The sequence below is a fragment of the Rhizophagus irregularis genome, chromosome 4 (assembly GCF_026210795.1).
Source record: "Rhizophagus irregularis chromosome 4, complete sequence".
In the NCBI taxonomy this organism is placed as follows: Eukaryota; Fungi; Glomeromycota; class Glomeromycetes; order Glomerales; family Glomeraceae; genus Rhizophagus; species Rhizophagus irregularis.
The window spans coordinates 1,952,311-1,979,429 of record NC_089432.1 but is presented as its reverse complement, the minus strand read 5'-3'; the positions used below and the strand labels follow the sequence as shown (position 1 = coordinate 1,979,429).

The 27,119-nt window shown below is 27.9% G+C and overlaps 5 protein-coding genes across 5 annotated transcripts; 2 read left to right on the top strand and 3 right to left on the bottom strand.

The window, feature by feature from the left end:
- Positions 1-246: 246 nt before the first annotated feature.
- On the top strand, positions 247-2,427 carry OCT59_023788 (uncharacterized protein; the record flags this gene model as incomplete). The annotated part of the gene is made up of 5 exons (XM_025331147.2): positions 247-474; positions 548-620; positions 699-850; positions 945-1,227; positions 1,304-2,427. 5 exons carry the CDS (start codon positions 247-249, stop codon positions 2,425-2,427), a joined length of 1,860 nt encoding a protein of 619 aa, XP_025176733.1.
- A 4,377-nt stretch (positions 2,428-6,804) lies between these two features.
- Positions 6,805-8,247, bottom strand: OCT59_023787 (uncharacterized protein; the record flags this gene model as incomplete). Its single annotated transcript, XM_066134959.1, has 1 exon — positions 6,805-8,247. One exon carries the CDS (start codon positions 8,245-8,247, stop codon positions 6,805-6,807), a length of 1,443 nt encoding a protein of 480 aa, XP_065991035.1.
- A 2,643-nt stretch (positions 8,248-10,890) lies between these two features.
- OCT59_023786 (uncharacterized protein) lies at positions 10,891-11,183 on the top strand (the record flags this gene model as incomplete). The annotated part of the gene is made up of 2 exons (XM_066134958.1): positions 10,891-11,102; positions 11,174-11,183. The coding sequence occupies 2 exons, from the start codon at positions 10,891-10,893 to the stop codon at positions 11,181-11,183; spliced, it is 222 nt and encodes a 73-aa protein (XP_065991034.1).
- Positions 11,184-14,064: 2,881 nt separating this feature from the next.
- OCT59_023785 (uncharacterized protein) lies at positions 14,065-14,364 on the bottom strand (the record flags this gene model as incomplete). The annotated part of the gene is made up of 1 exon (XM_066134957.1): positions 14,065-14,364. One exon carries the CDS (start codon positions 14,362-14,364, stop codon positions 14,065-14,067), a length of 300 nt encoding a protein of 99 aa, XP_065991033.1.
- A 5,627-nt stretch (positions 14,365-19,991) lies between these two features.
- OCT59_023784 (uncharacterized protein) lies at positions 19,992-20,803 on the bottom strand (the record flags this gene model as incomplete). The annotated part of the gene is made up of 2 exons (XM_066134956.1): positions 19,992-20,262; positions 20,619-20,803. 2 exons carry the CDS (start codon positions 20,801-20,803, stop codon positions 19,992-19,994), a joined length of 456 nt encoding a protein of 151 aa, XP_065991032.1.
- Between the last annotated feature and the right edge of the window lie 6,316 nt (positions 20,804-27,119).

Genomic DNA, 27,119 nt, shown 5'->3' with positions numbered 1-27,119 from the left:
GGAGTACAAGAAATGATTTTCAGGGGTAATTTAAAATGACGTTCCATTCTTAGTACAAAATTAAATTATAATTTTAAATTTCCTAAAATAGATAATGACAGGGGTGGATCCCAAATTAAGTGTCATTTATAACTTTGCCCCTTAAAACAAAGATCGTGTTACGTTCCAACAATTAAATACGGTACATTTTTACTTTTCTTGTTTGGATCGTCCTCTTAAAAATTTTCTTAACATAATATTATCAAAATGCAAGACGCAAATAATGTAAATAGTTGGGCTAATTGGGTTGAAGAAGCTATTTCAAAAAATCGTATTAAATATTATGAATATAATCATTTTTGTAATATCAAAGAAATTGGTACTGGAAGTTTTGGAAGAGTCTTACAAGCAAATTGGAAAAATACTCAAAAACATTTAGCGTTAAAATCTTTAGCTAATGTCAACCAAACCATAATTAAGGAAATCGTTGATGAGGTAATTAATATAAATTTATATTATATATAATTTATAATATAATAATTTAATTTTTTAAAACGTAATGGTTTAGCTTAAATTACATCGTGAAGCGGATTTCTATAAGAATGTTATTCATTTTTATGGAATTACTTCTTATAATAAAGGTATAATATAGTCTTATAATTGAAATATTTAATTTTAATTTAAACTTAATAAATTCTTAGTAACATTTTTTTGATAAGAAAATCAAAATGATAATTCGGAGGTTTACTTGTTGGTAATGGAATATACCGATTCGAAAGAAAATTATAATAGTCTCACTTGGAATCGTAAATTTGATTTAGCATCTCAATTATCATGCTTAAATGAAAAAGAAACTATGCACCGTAATTTGGTAATTATTATCTGATTTTTATGAATATAATACGTATCACAGAAAATTATTATTATAATTTATGTTATCTTATTTATTATATTTAAAATAATAGCATTCCAAAAATGGATTAGTCCATCAAAACACAATCAAGTTGACCGATTTTGGTTTTGAAAAAAGGGTTGCATATGATGATCCAAAAAAATTCAATTTGAAAAAATTTACTTTAAACGAAAAAAATGATATTTATAATACTGGCGTGCTTCTCTGGGAGATATCAAGTGATCGACCACCTTCTAAAGGGAAATCAACTTCGAATTTAATTGCGCATATACAAAAAGGTTTTAGAGAAACACCTATTCCTGATACACCTACCGTTTATGTTGATCTTTTTACTAGTAAGTATGATTTCAAATTCTTGATTTCGATATAATTTTTTAATATAGAAAAATCACAACTTTTTTTTATTTTTAGAATGTTGGAACAAAGAGCCAGATAATCGGCCTAGTATTTATCAAGTGGTTTCTAAATTAAAAGATTTAAAAAATAAACAAATTAACAATAATTTTCGCGTAATGGTTGATGAGATAGTTAACCTTTCTAATAAGATAGAAGATAATGTTGATGAAGAAGAGAAGCAGAATATTCTTAATTATTTAAATAACCATAATGTGACTTCACAAGAAATTTATAATTGGTCATTAGATAATCAAACTCATTCAAATTCTATTGTTTTACTTGGAGATTTTAATTATTTAGGAATTGCGATTAGTGTCAATAAAAATAAAGCATTTGAATTATATCAAAATGCAACAAATTTAGGAAATATTATAGCTCATTATAATCTTGGTTGTTGTTATAAATATGGAAATGGTGTTGATAAGGATCATAATAAAGCATTTAATATATTTAAAAAATCTGCTGAAAAAGTATATTCAAAAGGGGTAAATTATTTAGGATATTGTTATAAATATGGTCTTGGAACTAGTGTTAATAAAAAGAAAGCATTCGAATTATATCAAAAGGCAGCAAATTTAGGAAATACATTTGGAATAGTTAATTTAGCAAATTGTTATTTCAATGGAATCGGAACTAATGCTGATGATGAAATGGCATTTAAATTGCATCAAAAGGCAGCAAATTTAGGAAATACGTATGGAATGATAAATTTAGGATCATGTTATAAAACTGGAATTGGAATCAATGTTGACAAGAATAAAGCATTTGAATTATTTCAGAAGGCAGCAAATTTAGGTAATATAAATGGAATAATTAATTTAGGAAATTGTTATCGACATGGAATTGGAATCAGTGTTGACGAGGAAAAGGCGTTTGAATTATATCAAAAAGCCGCCGACTTAGGAAATACATTTGGAATAATTAATTTAGGGGTTTGTTATCAAAATGGAATTGGTACTAGTATTGATACGCAAAAGGCGTTTGAATTATATCAAAAAGCAGCAAACTTAGATGATGTAGATGGGATAAATTATTTAGGTTATTGTTATCGAAATGGAGTTGGAACTGATGTTGACAAACAAAAGGCATTTGAGTTACATCAAAAGGCTGTAAATCTTGGAAATTGGGAATTTCAATAAACTTGTAGATATTTTGAATTATATATATAATAATTTTTCGGAGCGAAGTATATATCATAATCGTAGGTTTATTGATCAAACATTTATTTATTTGTTGTTAATTATTCACCTTTTCTTCCTTTGAAAATATAGATTTAAATTTTTTTTGTATTTCAAAATTTTTAATTTTATCTGTACTTTTCTGTTACATTTGTACATTTCTGTAAGAAACTCTACGAATCTGTTACATAATCGAAGAGCTCAAGCTGAGTAATACGCTGATAATACATAATATCGCTTTAATTTTTAGTGTAATAATATTAACCGCGAGATAAATATGTACTTTATTTAATTTATGATATAAATAAAATTAAAACATTTTCAAATTATATTCCTGGTATAAGATACATATTAATTTCACGCTTTCCTATGTTACATTTTTTTGACTCTTTTATTTTACGCGGTACGCAGAAAACAAATGAATAATTATCATTTTCTATATACAAATAAGTTAAAAATGACGGAATAGGATAAGATACAGTTTATCCGATTAAATTAAGGATTATGATAAAATTTTGTTAAATTGAAACTTTATTCTGGAAGAACCTCTTCGTGTGTGATTTGATAATTTGCTGAATCCCATCCAATTCAAATACGTTCATCCCATCCAAATCCTATGAAATATTTGTAAATAAATATAAAGTTTCAAGTTTTTAATATCATGATATTATATATTGTGAATATTTATTCTTAAATAAATTTTAAAAATTTCATTGATTTTTCAAAAAAAAAAAATTCTTATTCCGGGCGTGATGCATTAATTCGGTCAAATTTTAATTTCGGCTCAGACCCTCTAAGTCTCTAACGATGGCCGGCTATATTCGATATTTGTAAGGAATTTAAAAGTTATTAAAATCAATTTGTGACCAACACTCTAGCACAATATGTTAGCATAATCAAAATGAATCATTTAAAAATTCTCTCTTGAATTATTATTGTCTGAATAGAACAGAGGACATTCACACTAACATTCACGTTCAACATGGAAACTTGGGTGTGACTCCATGACGTGTAAACGTGTGATGAAATTTTGATTATCGCTCATGCGATTCAACTTTAGCCGCAATAGATAATGTCGATAATGTATGAAGCCTATCGATATTATCGATATTAATTCACTGATATAAATAAAATTATAAAACGCGTATTAGAAATGACTAGTAAAAATCTTATATATTACGCCAATCATGATAGTGAAGAAATTATTTCATAGGAAATTGCTCAGATATTATTGAATTTCTTACATTGGAGACACGTTAAGAATGATCATGATATTAAGAATGATAACGGTGATCATTTAATTTCCGGAGGAAAATATATTTTCTCAAAAGAAGAATATAGTAAATGGGTTAAATCTTTAAAGAATCGAAATAATGATCCAGAATTCCTTAAAGATCACGATATAATAATTACTACATATGCTATTCTTGCACAATCAGATATAAAAGAAAAAAGTGGATCTGAAAAAATAGGAATAAATACTAAAAAAACTGATAAAAAAGGAATTTTTGAAGGAGGAATATTATACTTAGATCAATGTTTAGATGCATCACAAACAAAATAATGCCCTATAAAAAACTTTATCCGTTATTTCTGTAAAAACTCCGTAAAAATGAGCCTTTCACGGATCTATTCACGGGAGATGTAAATAATTCGATAAATTCCATGATATAAGGTTATTAATTCCGAAATATGAGGGAATACAAAAAACGGATCGACTTTTTTTACAGGGATGAAATGGAAACATATATGTATTTAAATATCAAAGGAAAGGTACAGAAGTGGTATAATTGAAAGAGTTACAGTTAAAGATGATTCTAAATATCCAAAACAAAAATACATTAATATTAATAAAAATTGGAGTAATAGATGTAAGTTTAATTTATATGAAGAAGAGAAGATCGGAAAAAATTTTTTAATGACATGAAAAATCAAACGTTATATACGAAATTTAAAAAGAAATCAAATAGTGTAGATTTAAAAATATTGATCTACATTTAATTCCATTAAACGATATAAATATGGGCAACTCGCCAAATCTGATTTTATGTAAAGGTTGCGATAAAAATATTAATTGAAAAAAGATAAGGATGAATTATACATAATGGTAAAGATAGTAGAAAAATTGAATACAGAAAGATAACTTTAATAATATTAAGTATATAAAAATTTTATAGTTGAATTTAAATATATCAAGACAATTATGAATACAAGCGACTATGTACTGTACAGTACATAATATGATAGTGAATATTAAAGAAACAGCAGCAAATTGAAAGAAATACCAATAGTATCGATAATGACCGGTAATGAATATTAATGAAAAGGAAGTTTATGGGATTGTCTTAGTAATTTATATACGAAGGAAGAAATATTTATACAAACGTTAATAGATATGGAAGATAAATACTCGTGAATTATTAATGTTTCTTAAAGAATAATCAAATATATTGATTAAAAATAAAGCACAAAGAAGATGAGAGAATTAACTCGTGGCCTATTTAATAATAAAATCTTTAAAATAGCGTGAAGTAAAGAAGAAATTAGTGTGTTAGAAAAATATGGGAACAGGCATATCCAGATTAGAAATAAACGTGATAAAATGCGTAAAATAATAAAAAATTTTTTGAATAATCAGGAAAATTCATATGAATGTACAGTATATGGGATTAACTTAGTTTTATATAAAAGATACAATTTAGATTAGTTATATTGATATTTAGTAGACAGAGAAATTATTATTAAAGTTTAATAGTTAAATTTTCCATAAACTATGGAGTTAGTTATAGTGTATCTTTGTATACTACTATTATTTCTATTTTTTTTCTGTGTTAATCATTACGTTAAATATAATAAAGAAATGCGTTACTAACAAAAAAAGTAAATATATAAATAAAAATAAAACTATTAAACGCGTAAACCAACTATTAAAACAATGACCTTAAAGGCTTCTCAAATGTATTTGTACCAGATCCTTATTATAATTCTATAGACGAATAGAAAGATACTGTAAAGTTACAAAAAAAAAACGCGTCAATCTTAAAGATACTTCAAATGTATTAGCATTAGATTCTGATTATTCTCTAGACGAAGAGGAATACACTGTTAAAGCTAAGAAAATTCGCAAACTAGTTATTAATAAAACTTCAAGTAATGCTTCTATAAAGCCTCTTTTAGTATGACTAGGCAAAGTCACATTCTTTGACAAACGAGACTATGCCGAGTGGAGCTTCGTGATAAACAAGAAAAATGGCTGAAAACACAATTTGAACATATTTTGTTTAAATCCTAATGTCAGATCAAACGAAAATGACTCGGGATAAACGAACAATGTTCCACAAATAACTTAATTACGTCCTAAGGCTTATATAAAATATTAAATGAAGTTTTGATGAATTCTGCTAACAATAAAAATTCGTAATCCTTCTATGGAATTGATCGGTAGCTAGCTCTTAATCATTATCCAGATAATAAATAATGTAAAAATACAATATATAACGATAAAGCAAATTCTTGTACGAAACGATATACTTATCGTGTTATGTATAATAATAAGATCAAGATCATAATGGAAGTCATGAAGATTATTTCTTTCAATCATTACTTGGAGTTTTGCTTGTTAAAATTCACAATTCCTTTTGTAAATGTACAAGAAGCAAACGTTGTTCTAGAATTAGTGAGTTTGCTGAAAAATAACGATAATGAAAGGTTAGATAATACGAAGATCTTACGAGTACTCTTGAAGAAGATAAAGAATAAAGAATAATTTACATTGCGGCGGATTTATGAAATTTGGCAAAAACCCTGCTGCGGCCTCGAGAATTAAGCCTTTAACACTAGAAAAATTGGTTAGACAATAAGAAAATTGGTTAGACGTAAGATTTGGGGTACAAAAAAATTTTTTAGAACTCATTTTTGACTGTACACCAATAAATTTGGAACTTAAATTGACTAAAACACTGTCAAATATTTATTTAATTTGACATGACGGACAAATTTTGGGGTATTTCATAAATCGGCCATAGTGAAAGATCTAAAAATCAATAGAATTAATATAATTAATATTTTACATAGTTAAATAGAAATTGTCAAACATTATTTAAACGTCCGTCGGAAGCGATTATTTGTAAAACATTCTTACTACTAGGAGGCCATTTTTGACGAACCACCGACTAAAAAAAATAAATTTTTGATACGCACGTAACATTAAAATAAAAAATGTATAATAAAAGATAATATTTATTTTATTTATTTCAAATTCATAAAATTGAAATCACTAATTAACAAAAAAACACTAGTATAAACTAATATAGGTGAAAGCGTGCTAATTATTGATATTCATAATAACTCGAAATCTGTAATTTTAAATTTCTTTATAACACCTAATTTGGTATATTTTTCAATTATTTTCATATTTTCATGATTTGTATCTAAACTATCATCTTCTTCACATTTAACAATTTCCAAAGAGAGTGACTTTTGTGGCATACGACTCATCCATTTTATAAAAAAAGACTCTAATTCTACTGGAAGTAATTCTGCTGATTGTATACAATCCTGATGATATAATACTAATTCAGAAATATTCTCATGTGAATATTTTACAACCATATCCAATGCTTCTTTTTCATTCAAATATTCACTTCCACACCAAATTTTAATTTTTTCTATATATCTGCAACTATTTAAAATCATTTTTAAAGTTTCCAATTCATCATTTTTAACTCCAGTAGAAAGTTTTCTCAAGTTTGGACAAAATTTAGCGATAGCTAAATTTAATGAATTATCACTATTACCTCTAATATCACACATACTTAATTCTTTTAAATTCTTTCCGTTATTTTCTATAAATTTTACTAAATATTCATATCTTGGACATTCATGTCGAATTTTTAGAATTTGTAATTGCGGGAAAATAATGTATTGTAACTTTTCAAATTCCAAAAAACATTTACTATATTCAAATGATAATTGAAGTTCTCGTAAATTTGTAAAATTGGCAATAAATGATAATGAAATATTACGCATTCCTCCATAAATATCTAATTTCATTAAATTTTTAGGAAGTTTTGTCATCAATGATGGAATTAAATTATTAAGAACGTTATCTGTTAGATCATAATTTAAAGTCATGTAAAAGGATTTCAAATTTTTTTGAAAAGAAATTAATTCTGTAATTCCATTTGAAATATTGTTTTCAATCTTTATATCTATTAATGATATATTATGACATATTTGTGATAATTGATAAAAAAAATTGGAGGAAATATTAGAACTACAATGTAATTCTGTGAGATTTTTTAAACAATCTTTTGATCCAGGATAAAGAATGAAATTTATATTTGAATTTTGTAAAAATTCTAATCTTTTTAAAGAAGAGATTTGTTTCATGAACATTTTAAATATTTCTTGAATAACTAAATGTGTTTTATTGTATATATTATAATATGAAATATTTTGTTGATTTTTAATAAGTTCATTAATTTTATAATAAACTTCATTAACTGATAGAATTTTAAAATAGGTTGCATAATTAAAAGTGGGAAATTTTGAAGTTGGGGTTGAAATAATAATTCCATTATCATCCAAAATTTTTTTTGATTCTTCTGGAAGACATGCAATTAAAGTACTAAAATTCGATGTATTAACATTTCTCCATAAAATTCTCACTGAAATTTGGCACCAAAGGCGATTAACTAATAAGCATGAATACAAAGTAATTTTGTCATCATTTAAACATTCAAAAATCTCGTTTAAGCAATCAGCAGGAAGGTGCGACATTTTTTTAAATGAATAAAAATAAAGTGAGGTAGTGAGGTGCTAGTGTGCTACCCTATTTATTTCATTTTGCCTGTGTTACAAACATAAAAGTGACCCTGAAACAATGTTACATATAAAGTAGTATGATCGTGCAATCAGTAGATCTTTTCTTTTTTATGGATATCGTCGGTTTTACCATTATTGTAATTCCGGTTCTGGAAACTAAATTGTGCAAAACTATATTTGTGCTTACTAATATTTTCATTCAATTAGAAAGAGTTTGTATTGTTGAAATTTTCAAACAGAATAATGAGATGTACCATTTGCATTCCGGTCAAATGCTTATGTAATGCGTAGAAAAATATTATTTCATAATTAAACTACAAATATATACTGTACCTGCTGATTTGTGCGTTTTTAGTTAAAGAACTTTAATTAAAAGAATTTCAATACATTAAAACCTGCTAATGGATTAGATAAAACTTACATTGGAAACAAAAATAGGACGATTGAACCAGTGTTAAATTCGAAAACAAAACGTATAAATAAATTTACATAATACAAATTAATATTTTAGCAACAAATTTCCAAGCTTAAATTAGTTGCGAGTAGTGCTTCGAAAGGGTCCGGGTGATCGACCTGACCCGAATTATAATCGAGCTGGGATTGATCATTTTACACACTTGAGAAATTTCATTGTCGGGTTGTCGGGTAGCCATATAAATAGCACGTGACGTCGTGACGAGTATAATAGTAAATAGTAGTATATCAGATTATAAATAAAAGTTAATAAATTATTTTTTTTTACAACCGGCTCGACAACCTGACAATCAAATTTCTCAAGTGTCCGGTATATTTTGAATTTTGCTGTAATGACTTGTAACCTGTATGACTAAACCCATTGGTGACCTGGATGATGTATTTTTTTCCAACGGTAATGGGAAAGTTTTTTTTTATTGTTATTAGTGTTATACTCGTAAGAACTTTACTAAGCTGAACCAACATCTCAACTTGGGAAATGAAAAGTTTTGTGTAGTAAGCTTTTTATTAAAAATCTCTTCAAGGAGAAAGATCTCTCACTAGAACATAAAGATGTAAATATGCATCGTTTAGGTGCCTTAGCTTAAAATAATTTTTAATTAAAATATACATTTAATATTGACTATTTATATTGTTAATTATTATTTCATAATTCCTTTTTAAACCTGTAAAGGTAAAAAGACTTGGTTACAAAAAATTGGTAAATAGTGACTCCAATATGACCAATCTTTGGCGTCATTTAAAGAAAGAATAAATATGTATCTCACCCTCTGTATGATTCTTAAATCTTGTATTATTTTGTAACAAATTTGTAAAATAATATACAAACTTTTTTAAAAGATGTACAGTATGTGTATTTTGCCTGCTCTGCAAGTTTACTTAAAGCATCAAATATCATTTTGAATGTCATTTTTGACATTTGACAATTTTTTTTCGGTTTTTTTTAAAATCACATGACGTATTTAATTCTGGCCAGAATTAAATGATCGGCATAAAAAATTCTTTTTTGGAATGCGAGATTTAAGCATCCACCCCAGCCAAATGATCGGCATAGTTTCTAAGCTAAGTGGGCGTGCACTACATCCTAGCTTATAAACTGCCCATGGGCCAGATTAGCCCACGAGATCTGATTGGTCCAAACAACTTACCAACATTTAATTACAAATAAGGCAATTTTATAACTTTTGACCGGATATTTACTTATAAACTCATAGTCAAGGATTGCATTAATGTACATTTTGTACCACCTTGTAACTATAAAAAAGGCAAAAATTTTTTTAAGGTTACACATTAATTTGGCCAGAATTAAGATAATTTCGCCCAGCAAAATTTGGCCGGAATTATAAAACGGACATAAATGTCCGTTTGCAAATTTGGCCAGCATTATGAATGTAAATATTTTAACTAATTATTCAGTAATCATAAATAAATAAATTATATTTTGTTGTCTTTGTCTCATCAAAATATGCTAAATAGTGGAATTTCTATTATCAATAAATAAAAGTTATTAGCATTTATAAATATTTAAAAATATAAAAAATTATTTCAAGAAAATGTTAATATTTTATTATTTATTTATTAATCCTAAAGGTATAAAACTGCTACCATTTAAAATATCTCAAAAAAACAATCCAACAAGCTATATATATTTTATCTTTCTATTTGTAATTACTTGATTTCAAGCTAAAGCAGTTTAGCTTTTAGCAATTTAATGTAAATATTTAATCAGATAATAGACATTTGTTTTTTTTTAAATCAGAATACTAGATATTGTTTTATTATTTATTTAATATATACAGTGGCGGTCAAAAGTAATGCATCACCGAAATGAAAAATGTAAAATGGTGATCTTTCGTAACACAGTGGTCATGGAGGTACAAATTCTAATTTAATAAATTCGGCATACTTTATTTTATCAATCTCGTCCATCTTTTTTTCAATTGACTTAAAAATCCACTCGCCATATGTAAAAATTCTTAAAACACGCGATCCTTTTCTTTTGACCATTTACTAAAATAACCTTCTTCAATAATAAACAATTTTTTTTCACGCTTCAAAACAACAATGAAAAAGTATAAAAAGGTGCCAGCATATCATTTCCTTTTTTAATTTTATAAACTAACTATGGTTTATTTATCTATCGAAAAAAGGTCTAGGATTTGTGCTCTTCTTGAAGAAGGTTATCCTTCCCGGTATGTAGCGGATAAAGAAAAAATTTCACAATCAACTGTTATAAGAATCAAGAAGCGTAAAGATGCTACTAGAACCTTTAAAGATAAACCTAAATCTGGACGTCCAAGACTCTTAACAGGCCAAAATGAGCGAAAAGTTTTGCGGTATATTACAACAGGGGTGTGTACTAATGCAGTAGCTATTAAAAAAAAATTAAAAATTGAAGAGCAGATAGGAGTCAGTGAAAGTACAGTGAAAAGGACCTTACATCGAAATGGATTAGGTGCAAGAGTCAAACGCTGTCACCCACGTCTGCCACCCGTGGATAAACACATCTTTCTCATTACAACTTTATTTCTCGTTATTCTGCTTGGTTTAGATTTTATTTTTCTCTTAACTTCTCGCTTTCTTTCTCATATATTCGTAATATTTATTCTTTCAAATACTACCACTCATTCATAATATTCCCAAAATATTATTCTTTATGTAATATTTATTCTTTCAAATATTACCACTTTATTTATTATAAACTGCGAGAGTTCTTCTAACTTCTTATTTCATACAATGAAACGAGAATAACTTCCTTTTCTTTACTTTTCTGGACTTAATAATATAATATTAATTAATTCTCAAGCGTACAATAAGCATATTCAAGATAACTTTTAATAATTAATATTTGTTTTATTAAATTTGAGTCAAAAACTGACTGCGGAATTCCTAACGAATCCCACCTATATTTATACATTTTTAAGAAAATTATTTCTACTATTTCTAACTTTTCTACTAATAAAAATTTAAGAATAATAAGAAAATAAAGATGTATTATCATATGACTATCTCATGACTAAACTAAACTAAACTATAAATATTATTTTATCAGTTAATTATTTATCCTTCGGCTAATTATTTATCCATCGGTTAATTATTTATCCTTGTTCCATTTGGTCTTTTATTCATCCACTCACGTGATTATCCTGATTTCTCGGGTTACAGCTATCCCCCCAAGAAAAATTTGAGTCCCATCAAATTCTAATTATAACTTTGAAACTTGACCTGTTAATATATTCCTTCAATAATTCTCCATTTATTGGCATTTTCTGTATTCTTCCCTCCATAGTTTTAATTTTATAAGATCCTTTAGAAATTATTTCATGTATATAATACGGTCCTTTCCATTTTTCTTCTAGTTTTCCAGACCATTGTTTTTCTTTTGCTACGTCATAATATAGTACTTTATCCCCTATTTGAAAATTCTTTTTCGTCTTATATTTCTTATCATGATATTTCTTCTGTTTTTCTTGAGATTTCTCTATATTTTCTTTAGCTTGGCTTCTAATGTTTGGTAGATCTTCCATTAAACTATTAACTCTTTGTGTTATCGTAACATTTTCATCTTCTAAATTTAATAATGTCTTCATTTCCCTTCCATATATTAGATATCCTGGTTTTAACTTGGTCGAATCATTCTTCTTTGTTCTATATGCAAATAAAACTCCTGGTACTTTCACAGGTCGAAGGGGCACCATTGTCCAAAATTCAAAAAATGCTAATTCCACATTTTTCTGGAAAATGGTGGGAAATTGTGGAAAATGCTGCATTATGCTGAGCAATTTTTTGGAATAGCATTGTTACAACATTGTCCGATTTAGCAAATTTTATGAAAATTTGGGAAAATGCTACATTATATCTCAAATGTAACATTTTGTAACATTTCGTAACATTGTTATAACATTGTCATTAAAATCAAATTTTGCTTTTTTTTTGTCAAATGCTCCAATTTTCTTGCAAATGGTGCATTTTTATGAAAATTCCACATTTTGCCTCAAATGTAATAACATTTCATAAAATTGTTATAACATTGTCAATTAAAATTAAATTTTGCTTTTTTCTTGTTAAATGTTTCAATTTTTTTGCAAATGGTGCATTTTTATGAAAATGCCGCATTTTATCTCCAATGTGACATCATTGTAATAACATTTCATAAAATTGTTATAACATTGTCAATTAAAATCAAATTTTGTCAAATATTCCGATTTTCTGGCAAATGGTGCATTTTTTTATGAAAATTCTATATTTTTTGTCAAATGTTGCATATTTTCAGCAAATTTTACGGTTTTTTGGTCAAATGTTTCATTTTCGTCAGAATGTTAAAATGTTATGATTTTTTTTTGAAAATGCTCAATAATATGGCATTATACTGGAAAATGTAGCATTTCACCAAATTATACTAAAAAGTATCACAATTATCACATTTTTTGGAAAATTCCACATTACATTAAATTACACTAAATTACACTAAAAAATGTAGCACTATACTAGATTATGGGGCATTGCACTAAAAAATACCACAATTACATTAGACAATGTAGCATTACACTAAAAAGTACCACAATTATCATATTTTTTAGAAAATTTCGCATTATACTGGAAAATGTAACATTATGCTAGAAAATGTGGAATTGCACTAAAAAACACAAAAAAATACTACAATTACACTGAATAATGTAGCATTACACTTAATTACATTAAAATTATTAGGATAATTTTTATTTATGCTGGAAAATGTAACATTATGCTAGAAAATGTGGAATTGCACTAAAAAACACAAAAAAATACTACAATTACACTGGATAACGTAGCATTACACTTAATTACATTAAAATTGTTAGGATAATTTTTATTTATTTGTAAAAAATATGAACATTATTTAATTTACAATATTTATAATCACGTTAAAATATGCATTATTTAACACTAACCACATCAGTATATTCAATATACACGATGTGTTGTTTAATTTAATACTAAACCTTACTACTGAAGACTCCCTCTTTTTGTCACTATAAACAGGCGGAGGGAGCAGCAATGGCTCTCCCCCTATAGGTACTCTATGGCCTCTACCTGTTTACAAAGGAGGGGCTTTTCGTAAAGTTATTAGATAGATATATATATATGTATATATATAAGTATATATATACATCTATCATTAAATTTATAAAAAAAAAGAAAAAAAAGTTTTGGAGAAAAGCCCCTATTTATATTAAATTTTTATCATGTGCATCACGTGATATTACTTAATAATTACGGAATTACCGCAGCTTTAGCTGCGGTACAACAAAAAAAAAATTAAGCTTTTTTTAGCAAAAGCTTAATTTTTTTTTTCACGGCTCTCAATTTTCTTTTCTTTTGTCCTTTCCCATTTCCTCTTTCGCTTTCACCATACCTCTTTCTTTCTTTCTTCTTCCCTCTGCCTTTCCCTTCCCTCTTTTTTTCCCCATTCCTTCCCTCTTTCACTTTCCCCTTCCTTCTTTCACTTTCACCTTCCCTTTTTCTCTCCCCTTCTTCCTCTTCCCTCTGCCCTTTTCCTTCCCTATTTTTCTCCCACTCTTTCCCTTTTCTCTCCCCTTTCCCCTTCCCCGGAATCATCCTTCAGAAAAACAATGGTAAGTTTCGAAGCGAAACGCTTTGAAACTTTTTTAAATTCTTTTTTTTAATTCTTTGTTGTAAGGAAATGTTTCTACCGTTTCCTTTCTTCTTTTTGTAGGATTTTCGATGTTTTGACTTTAGGAAACGAGGGAACGAAATGATGGTAAGTTTCGAAGCATTTTCGCTTCGAAACTTTAAAAAAAAATTTTTTTTTTACTTTTATAAGGAACGTTTTTAACGATCCTTTATTTTTTTTGTGTAGGTCTTTCGGCATGCTTCTTTGGGATTCGAAATGGTAAGTTTCGAAGCATATGCTTTGAAACTTTTTGAATTTTTTTAATTTCTTTTAGGAAACTTTTCTAACGTTTCCTTTCTTTCTTTTTTTGTGTAGGTCTTTCGGTATTCGACTTCGGGAAGCAAGGAACCGAAAGGGTAAGTTTCGAAGCGTTTCGCTTCGAAACTTTTTAAAAAAAAATTATTTTTTTTTAATTTTTTGTAAGGAAACGTTTCTAACGTTTCCTATTTTTTTTTGTAGATTCTTTGATATTCGACTTTGGAAGGCGAATCAGTAAGTTTTGAAGCATGTTGTTGTACGCTTTGAAACTTAAAAAAAATTTTTTTTTTTTTTTGTAAGGAAACGTTTCTAAGTTTCCTTTTTTCTTTTGTAGGAATGCCGGATGTTTGGATGATGAGTTCGAAACGAACCAGTGAGTTTCGCAACATTGTGTTACGAAACTTTATTTTTATTTATTTCTTTTTAAGAAACGTTAACTAACATTTCTTTATTTTACTTTTTGTAGGTTCCGGACGTTAGGATGATGGTAAGTTTCGCAATGTTACATTGCGAAACTTAATTTTTTATTTTTTTTTTATTAAAAGAAACGTTAACTAACGTTTCTTTCCTTCTTTTTGTAGGTTCCGGACGTTTGGATAATGGAAATCAAAACGAACTGGTAAGTTTCGCAACATTGTGTTGCGAAACTTAATTAATTATTATTTTTTTTAAGAAACGTTAACTGACGTTTCTTTTCTTCCTTCTTGTAGGAACGCCGGACGAAATTACGATCCGGACTTTGGTGAAAGGTAATAAGAGAAAGGGAATTAGGGGAAATTTTTTTTTTGTTTATATCTAATTTATTAAATTTTTGTTTCTTTTTCTATTTTTCTTTAAGGGAAAAGAGAAAACTAAAAGGAAAGGGTAAAACGTAAAGGAAAGAGTAAACAAAAAGGGAAGAGGAAACAAAAAGGGAAGAGGAAACAAAAATAAAAGGAAAAACGAAAAGGGAAAAGGAAAAACGAAAGGTGAAAAGGGTAAAATGAAAGGTGAAGGTGAAAATGAACGGGGAAGGTGAAAATGAATGGGGGAAACGAAAGGGAACAGTGAAAACGAAAGGAACATTTCGAAGGTATACTTCGAAATGTTTCTTTATTTTGATTTTTTTCGACAAAACGTTATTAACGCTTCGTTTTTTTTTTTCTTTTTAGGTTTTCACCGGCTTCTAATTTGGCACTGGACATTTGATATATGATTGAATTAGAGGTGTGGATCCATAGATCATTGGATATCCGATGAATATAGATTATCGTTAAATAATAATAATTGTGCATTTATTAATAAATAATATTATAATAAATTATGTAAAATTATTAAACCAGTGTTTCAAATTGTCATGGCGTTCACACTAAATTGTTTAAAATTATTACTAAATTTCACACAATTGTCCAAAATTATTGCAAAATTTCACTCAATTGTCCAAAATTATTGCAAAATTTCACTAAATTGTCTCCGAAAATGTTGCATTTTATACCGTTTACACTCAATTGTCCAAAATCGGTAAAACATTTTCACTCAATTGTCCGAAATTATCCTAAATTTCACTAAATTATTCAAAGATTTAACTAACATTTACCGAAAAAATGCAAAATTTACCACAATTTGTATTACGTTTGCACAACATTGTTGAAAAATTCACCTAAATTTTCAACAATTTATATAACATTACTAAAAATACACTACAATTCACCACAATTTGCATTATGTTTGCATAAAATTACTAAAAATTTAACAAAATTCACCACAATTTGCACTTCGTTTGCATAGCATTACTAAAAATTTGCCTAAAATTCACCACAATTTACATTACATTTGCATAAAATTACTAAAAATTTAACTAAATTCACCACAATTTGCACTTCGTTTGCATATCATTACTAAAGATTTGCCTAAAATTTCCCACAATTTAATGATAATTTACTGAAAAATTTCTCAACATTTGAATTAGGAATTCTGTAGGAATTCCGCCATTTTGACAAAATTTGCCAAATTGTAAGACCTCCATTATCCCAAAATTGTATCACAATTTACCCCAATTTACCGGGATAATTCTCAATTTGCCAGAAAAATTCCAGGCAAATTTTGCGACAATGACATCTGTTCGACCTGTGTTTTAAATCCCAATCTTTAATGTTATTCAATTTTGCTAATGATTCACATAGTGTCTTGTTGAATCTTTCTATTAATCCATTCGTCTTCAGGTAATAAGGTGTCAAAAAATTGTGCTTTATCTGAAATTCCTTCATTAATAGTTCTACTAATTTATTATTGAAATGACTTCCCCTATCACTTAATATCTTCTTTGGACATCCATGTCTACATATTATATCTTCATAAATGAATCTTGCAATTTCTTTAGCATCTGCTATTTCTAAAGCTCTAGCTTCTGGCCATTTCGTAAAATAATCCATAGCCGTAACTATGTATCTATTATTTCTTTCTGTTATTGGTAACGGTCCCACAACATCTATCCCAATTTGATAAAATGGTTCTTTAACTTTAATTACATTTAATTCATGTTTTCCAATCGGTTTTCCTCTTCTTTGACAACTATCACATGATTTAACATATATTTCTATATCTCGTCTCATTTCTTTCCAATAATATTTCTCTTTAACTCTTTCATGTGTTGCATCTATTCCAAAATGTCCGGATAATTCATGGTCATGTGCAATATACATTAATCCTTCGAACTCATATTTTCTTACTACTCTCAATTCTCTATTATCCTTTATTCTATATAACAAGCCATCTTTTATTCTGTAATGTTGTTCATTATCTATATTTTTAATTATCTCATTATATTTATCTTCTTCCATTAATTAGTATATCTTCTATTTCTTCTTCAAAAGGTAAAATAAACCTAATATTTTTATCTTCAAATAACACGCAGTGATAATTCGTATTCCTGTGTATAACGTAAATATATATTCCTATTCCAATATTTTCAGTAGTCATTTTATTTTTTTTAATAGTTTTTCGACTCGTTTATATACTTTTTTCCAACTTTTGTCATCGTTTTTAATTTTAATTCTCTTATATTTCCCTTTATTCTCATAAATATTCTGATGCTCTTTAAACATTTTCACCATATCCATATATTCCTCTTCATTCAACGTTTCATATGATGTTTTATGTCCTTTATTACTTTTCTTAGTTTCTCTTCCAATATAATTATTCCAACATTCTTTATTCTCTAAGAAAATTATTACCGCATTATCTATAATGTCTTTATATTTAAATATCTCTTTCTCCATTTTATGATTCCCATATGGAGTAATATATCCTCTGTCAAAACTTTTGGTCTTTTGGTAAAAGTATTCACAATATGGTGACTTATCTAATATTATAATATCTGCATCTGTAAATTCAACTATTTTCCTGTTAATTTCTTCCACAACCTGTTTTCTAAATAACTATTCATATTCTTTTGAAGGTTCTTTAAATCTGCTATCATCATTTCTTCTTCTTTTAAACTTATTAAATATTATTCTTAAATCATCCTTTTCTTCTAGTCGTTTGATCATATTTTCTACTACAGTAGACTTTCCTGTACCATCTGGTCCATCTACGATAACAACTTGTGATTTATTCTTTCTTCCTAGTTTCCTTAATAATTCTTTCTCTGTTTTCTCCTCTAGATTCAGAAGTATTGCTTCTTTGTTGGTAAAATATTTAATGTCGTCCCATTTTCCTTTAAATCTTTTAGCTTCATACCATTTATTTTCAAATTTAACGTATTTCAGCTTTTTCTCTTTATTATGCTCCATTTTCATTATTTCTTGATCTGAGCTTTCAACGTCCCTTTTTATAACCTTTTCCTCAAATTTTAATCTTGATAATGCATCTGCATTCTTATTTTCTTTACCACTTCTATGTATTACTTCAAAATCATACTGTTGTAACTCCATTACCCATCTCGTTCTTCTCCCTGTAGGTACTTTAGCATTCATTAATCCTTTTAGTGCAGAATGATCTGTTATAACCGTAAATTTTCTTCCTGCTAAGAACTTATGGAAATGTTTAATTCCCCAGAATATTGCTAAACACTCTAATTCTGTTATTGCATAATTCTTTTCTGCTCCAACTAAACTTCTACTAGCATAAGCTATAACAAATTCTTTATTTTCCTCATTTTTCTGAGATAATACTGCTCCTAATCCTTCTCCTGATGCATCCGTTATTAATATAAACTCCTTTTCAAAATTTGGGTAATCTAATACTGGTTTTTCCATTAATCTCATTTTCAATTCTTCGAATGCTCCTTGTTGCTTCTCTGTCCATTCAAATGGTACATCTTTTTTAACTAAGTGATATAAAGGCTTTGCTATTTTCGCAAAATTCTTTATAAATCTTCTGTAATATGAACACAATCCTAAAAATGATCTCACTTGTGTAACAGTTTCCGGTATTTTTATTTCTTTAATTTTCTCTATTTTCTTCACATCTGGTTTTAAACCATCCCTTCCAACTATATGTCCTAAAAATTCGATATTTCTCTTACCAAACTTACATTTCTTCAATTTCACAATCAGGTTATTTTCTCTTAACTTACTTAATACTTTTCTCCAATATACTCTTTCAATATTTCATCCATTAATCTCTGAAATGTTCCTGGTGCATTCTTTAAACCGAATGGCATAACATTATATTCAAATAACCCTTGCGAACATATAAATGCTGTCTTTTCTCTGTCCTCTTCTGCCATTTCTACTTGATGATATCCTGCTGCTAAATCTAAACTTGTGAACCATCTTGCCATTCTATATTTTTCTAATATTCATCTATTCTCGGTAATGGATATGCATCTGACTTAGTTACACTATTTAATTTTCTATAGTCAATGCAAAATCTATAATTTCCAGTTTTCTTTCCTGCTAGTGTTACTGGGGACGCCCATGGGCTCCATGATTTTCTAATTTTTCCCATTTTTAATAACTGTTCAATTTCTTTCTTTATAAACTTTCCTTTTTCTTCAGTCTCCTTATATCTTTTCTGTGCTATCGGTTCCTGACCTTCCCTAATTTCAATTTTATGTTTAACGGTATTTACTTTTCCCAATTTTTCTTCATCATATTCAAATATTTCTTCGTAACTTTTAATTATCTTTATTATATCATCTTTTCTTTTACCTGTTACTTCTCCCAAATTTATCTTTTTATCAAACTTTTCCCATTTAATTTCATTTTTACCATTTTCATTTATCATTTTAAAATTTATTTATTGTTTTATTTCTTATTATTATCTTAACAATTTTACATTTTTGGAACAATTTTAACCCTTTTTATATAATTTAATCCTCATTTTCGCTAGATATTTCACTATCATCAGATGAACTTTCTTCACTTGAACTCTCATTATCCTTCTGAAACTCATTTTCCCTTACTACTTCCTCATTTTCTCCCATCACTTCTTTTATCGTATATAGTTTCTTTCCTTCTTCTTGTTCATAATCAGATTCTTCTGATTCACTTTCATAGTCAGATTCTTCTAACTCTTCTACTTGTTTAATATACCATACAGGTATATCTATTATTTCTTCATCATTTTCTAATTCTAATATCCTTTCTTTATAGTTAATATTTGCGTTCCATTTATCTAATAAGTCATTTCCTATAATCATTTCTTTTTGCTTTGAATCTATTACATCTAATGTTACTGGTATTACTAATTCTTTATAAACTTTTATTTCTGTATTCACCTTTCCTAATGAAGCAATCTTTCCTCCATCTGCTAATGTACATGTAATGTTACTTTTTCCTTTTATTGGTATATCTAACTCTTTTCTTAATTTCTCTGTTATTACACTTATTGCTGCTCCTGAATCTATTACTACTTCGATTTCCCTATCATTTATTATAAACTGTGTTTTCATTGCTGTTGTAACTTCTTTTTCTTCAATTATTTCAGTCTTTTTAACCTCCGAGCATAGTCACTCTGTTTTACCCCTTTCTTTAACATTCTCTTTATCATTTTTCCTTGTTGTTCTACAATATTAAGTAGATTTCCATAGTCTACTGGGTCTTTTGGCCTAACTCCTACAATATTATCTTTTCTTGGTCCACGTTTTCCTCCTGCTTCTTTCCATCTATTTATTCCTTCCATTGTGTCATAATATTCTCCTCTTTTTTTACTCCATTTATATCTTTTTGAAATATTAGTATTATCCAGTCCTATCGGTCCATCATACATTGGTTGTTCATCTCCCATATATTCTTCCATTGGAATTTCTTTTCTATTCCTATATTTATATTCTTCTTTCCCTCTTTCCACAATATCTTTATCTAAATTCGGCTTTCCAAAATTTTTCCATCCTTGTGTAGGATTTATTCTATTACTCCTTCTTCTTACTGGATTATCCTTTTCATACAAATCTCGTTCGTAATTATATAATTGTGGATTATCATATTCTCCATATTCATAATCATAATCATCATCTGATTCTTCATATTCTTCATGCTCATCATCTCTTCCATAATTTCCCTCGTCCATCAAATTAACTCTTCTTTCATTCCTTCTGATATTATTTTCTAATGGACATCTAGTCGCAAAATGACCTTTTCTATGACATCTAAAGCAAGTTATTTTATCATAATTAATTGGTGCTCTATTATTTCTTCTCTGATTCAATTGGTCTTTATTCCCATTATTATTCAACTCCCTCTCCATATTTCGTACTTGTTTTTCTAATTTGGCAATCCTCATTTTCTCTAATTTTTCCACTAACTCGTCTTCATAATTCTCATTTAATGGTTTATTATATCTGACATTCATTCCAACATTCCGTTCTTCAATACGTTCTTTTCCGATCTCTGGATAAACTCTATCTGGTATATTTCCTACTTTTCTAAATAATTCATTTCTTGCTTCTTCTTCCCTTCTTGCTAAATTTATTGCATCATTTAAATTTCTGGGTTCTGTCTTCTAACTTGGTACCCTACTGTTGCTTCTAGTCCTTCAATATAAAAATCTACTTGATATTCGTCAGCTAATGCCTGACCTCTTGTCGCTATTCTTAATACTTGTCTAAATCTTCTCGTATAATCTTCAACATTTTCATTTATTCCTTGTTTAGTTTTTCTCAATTCTAACATTTTTCTTCTTCTAACATCTTCTCTGGTAAATCTTCTTTTAATTCTATGTTTCAAATCATTATCATCATCTGCATCTGCCCAATTCCTTAAATGACCTGCATTCGTTTCTTTCATTTCATTATACCATTGTGCTGCTGCTCCTCTTAAATGTGCTGCTGCATATGCCGCTTGTCTTTCGCCATTAGTTCCTGCTGCTTTCCCAATTGCCGTAAATGCTACTTCGAATTGTCTAATCCAATCACTAACATCTTCTTCTTCTTTTCCATAAAATAATGGTATATTAATTATTCCTCCAGCTTCATTTCCTGCATTTTCAATCCTATTTACTAAGTGTGCTCCTGCCCCTAATACTCCATCCAAAGTATTGGGTGGATATCCTAAAGCATTCTCAACTATTCTTTTCATTTGATCTTCAGTTGCCATATTTAACAATATATTCTCCTGAAATAAATCCTGTAAGTTGTAATCGGATAGTTCACTTTCTGTATCAGAATTTTCAATATCAGAATCTTTAATATTCAATGAATTATTCGAATCTGAATTTTGACTTAAGCCAAAACTTTCTGTATTTATAATATTTTCCTCATTATTTTCGACTCCGTTTTCATTGAAGTCTTCAGAATTTTCTTCCCAGATCTCATATTCTTCTGGATCTAATATTTCTCCAATCTTTTCTGAATCATCTGTATCCTCTTCTTCTTCATTGTTTTCTTCTGTCTCTATTTGTTCTTTTAAATATTTATCTAATATTTCTTTTATGACTCCTTCTAATTCATTCTTATTTTCTTGGAATAACTTTATAAACTTCCAATTTAAGATTTCTCCATCTGTATAACCCATATTTATCATTCGTAATATTTCTCCTTCCGTTACTTCAACTTCTGCTCCTTCACATATTTTCTGTATTCTTTTTACTCTTAGTTCTGCTTCACTAACATCATTCTCCTCTCTCTCAGAACAACTTTTACATATTTCTCCTGTAAATTCTTTATTGTATTTTACTGCTTCTTTCTTCAGTATCATTTTGTTACATAACGGACATTCTGTGGCATTCATATTATACCATCTTCTAAGTTCTCCGATTATTTCTTCATCATCTAATTCCTTAATTTTCATATAGTTCTCCATAAAATCCTTAGTTTTCATTATTTCATATTCCACTCCGAAATTTATTATTCGTCTTATTTCTTCAATATCAATTTTATAACCATTTTCTAACCAATAATTTCTATATGTTCTTTCTATATGTTCGTCTCCTTCATTTGAACTTAATTCTCCCATATCGTCTGAACTTTCTAGTTCTCCTACATCACTATATTCTTCAACAAAACCTTTAGTTTCTACAATTTTCTTTATTATCTTATCTGTTACATCGTCATTTATCCATGGTCTTGGGTATTTATTTATATCCCACCATTGATATGTTATACTTTTCTGAAACTTCTTGACTTTCTCTCTATTTTCTTCTTCTACTATATTTTCTTCTAAATGCAATATTTCTTTGAAATATCTCATAGTACCATATCCTTTGTTTTTAATGGTTACTGATTCTATTTCGTCTAACCCATTCTTCAAATTTTGCAAATCTTATATCTAATTCGTCATCTTCTATAATATATCTATATGTTAACAATTCCCTATTTCCTAATAGATTCTCTTCTGTTCGATCGTCTAATATAAACTCATTATCTTCACTCAATATGTAATGTTCACAGATCACTTTTATCACTGATATAATTCCCATTTTTCTGTAATCTGATTTATTTCTATACCTAATTGACCTTACAACTATATCTAACAGTTTTTCTCCTTCTTTTCTCATTTTCTCAAATTCTTTATTTCTTTTCTTTTTACTAGATCGATAACTTTCTTCCCCATCCTTTCTTGTTAGTATTATGTACTCCATTAATTTTACATATGTATTTCTGTTATATCTCATTGCTTCTAATATTACTTTTTGAAAAATCTTCCAAAATCTTTTAAACCAATCTCCTATCTCTATTTCATCAGTACTATAACATTTTAGGCATGAAGGATCTACTTGATATTCTTCTCTCGATTCATTATGTTTCTCTATTTCATGTCTATTCTTAATCTCTTCCAATTCATCATATATATCAGACATTTTAACTTATTCTATTTATTTATTCACTTGTAAAATGATTTCATTTCGTATTTTCAACTTATTTATATTTTATTCATATAATTATTCATTTATTACTTCAATCTTTATTTCTTTACATTCTCATGTACATGACTTCTTATTACATTTCTCTATTACATCTTTTATTACATAGTCTTCTATTACTCATAACTTGATATTCTTCTAACTTCATTAATTCCTAATTAGTTTAATGTCTTTCTGGACAATTATTTGTCCCTAAATTCTTATTATTTACATATTTCCTGTGTTTCTATCTTAACCGCTTAACTTCATTACACTTATTACTCTTCTTATAATATCCTTTTATTTCACCCGTTATCTTCTAACGTCTTTTCATATATTTATTTCATCCCTTAATATTCATCTTACTCTTCAATTTCTATATTCTGTCTGTTCATAGATTTTCTGATTATTCCTATATGCAGCTATTTTGCATTCTCCCATTCGCAATATATTCATATTTTTGTGTTCACATCTTTCTTCATGTTCATTAAGATATTTCATTCCTTTTCAAAAGTATTCTTTACATAACGTTTCTATTTTGTTTCTTAAACTTTCTTCGCTTTCTTCCCTGACTTCAAAATAATTAATTTCTTGTAACGTTACATTCTCTATTTTCTCGCAATATTTACATTTTACTTCACCGTCTATTCTGATAAAACCTTTTCCATTTATATTTTCAAATATCGTTGTTTCCATTTCTCGTATTTTATTCAAAATTTCTTATTTGTTATTATTTTATTTTGTCATTATTCATTTTCTTCTACTTTTATAATAATCGATTACTCAGCTTCTATTATCACTCGAATATCTATCAATTATTCTAAATTTTAAATTCAACCATTTGATCTTATTTTTATCCCAATCTGCAATACACATTCCCTCATTTTCAAACCCATTGTAACGCATTTCCTAACAAATGTGTCTTCGCAATTTCAAATATTCTTTTATCGTCTTTAATTCCTATCTTTGACAGATATTTTTCTACTTGATTCGTCCATTCTTTTGGATTTTCTCCTATTACACCATAAAATATTGGTATCTCCATTTTAATGCCTTATTTTATTTTCAACATATAATTACACTTTTATTCTTTTTACAATATAAATTCGTACTTTTTATAACTTATTTTAAATATTTTATTTCTTTATTTATTACATGTATTTCTCATACTTCTTCTAATTTCATTTCATTTACTTTCTCAACACGTGATCTGTATCACTCCAAAAATTATAAATACACCCCCTTTCCTTTTAAATTTCAATTTCTCGCATTTTATTTTTATTCCACCGCATCAAGGTATGTATTATTTTATTGTTTTCATCACTTTACTGCGCTTTGTGTAACCTACTTTTTATAATTCATATGATTTGTATTACTCATGTGACTTCTTACATAATATTCTTATGTAATCTCCTCAGCTCTGGGGAGGTCTATATTCTCATATACTAACTTTATTTTTCTGAAAATAATCTAAGTCCACAATCTCCTCAGACCAGGGAGGTCTATATGTGTTTTACTGCGCTCTGAAATTTATTCAAGTGCCAGACACATCTGGTACCTACTGCGCATTCACACAATTTACTTTACAACATTTATTTATTAAGTTCTTTTAACAACGTCATTTCCTTTATTTCAATTTATAATTTCTTACATTGCTATTATCATTCTCTTACTTGACCAGCAAGTTCTTCAAAAATAAACTAATATGAGGGTTTAACACCACTTTACCCACAACGTACAATAATAATAATGATAATGGAAAGTTTCTTACAGTTTAACCCGCAACTTACAATCCAGAGGGTTTATTACAGCTTAACCCACAACTTACAATCCTATAGTGTTTTAAAGGTTCCCACATAACCACTAGTGTTTTTCTTGTAAGGTTCCCATGCAACCTCTTGGGTTTATAGTTCACCCGCAACTTTTGCATTATTTCTTTTATTAGATTTACTTTCCTGCCGTGAAATCTTGATACGGTCTTATTTTCTTCTATAGTCAATTATTATGACTAACTTAACTCCAATAACTCTTATAGAATTATCTCCTTTTACTTTCAATAACCTATACTAGGCTTACCTCTACCTTCACATCGAAGTATGGTAGTTTCTAGGTTTGTCATTAACAACTTTTTGTTTCTTATTTATCAGGTTTATACATCGTTTAGTGTATTTTTCTTTCATTTCATGTTAGTCCTTTTTCATACTAGCATATACTTCTTTACTTTTCATAATAAACTTCATAATTTCCTGATAAATCTCCTAATCACAAGCAACACATGCTTTGATTATCCTTCATTACTTGTACTTCTTTTATTTCTCATTGTACACTTAATAACTTTTTCTTTTTATACTCAAGTCCAGATCCTCTAGGAATACCGCACAGGTACCTGACTATATGACGATAGTCAGAATGATGACACACAGTCAATCATTTCCTTTCTCGGAAGCATGCACCAAATTGTCACCCACATCTGCCACCCGTGGATAAACACATCTTTCTCATTACAACTTTATTTCTCGTTATTCTGCTTGGTTTAGATTTTATTTTTCTCTTAACTTCTCACTTTCTTTCTCATATATTCATAATATTTATTCTTTCAAATACTACCACTCATTCATAATATTCCCAAAATATTATTCTTTATGTAATATTTATTCTTTCAAATATTACCACTTTATTTCTTATAAACTGCGAGAGTTCTCCTAACTTCTTATTTCATACAATGAAATGAGAATAACTTCCTTTTCTTTACTTTTCTGGACTTAATAATATAATATTAATTAATTCTCAAGCGTACAATGAGCATATTCAAGATAACTTTTAATAATTAATATTTGTTTTATTAAATTTGAGTCAAAAACTGACTGCGAAATTCCTAACGAATCCCACCTATATTTATACATTTTTAAGAAAATTATTTCTACTATTTCTAACTTTTCTACTAATAAAAATTTAAGAATAATAAGAAAATAAAGATGTATTATCATATGACTATCTCGTGACTAAACTAAACTAAACTATAAATATTATTTTATCAGTTAATTATTTATCCTTCGGCTAATTATTTATCCATCGGTTAATTATTTATCCTTGTTCCATTCGGTCTTTTATTCATCCGCTCATGTGATTATCCTGATTTCTCAGGTTACAACGCAAGAAG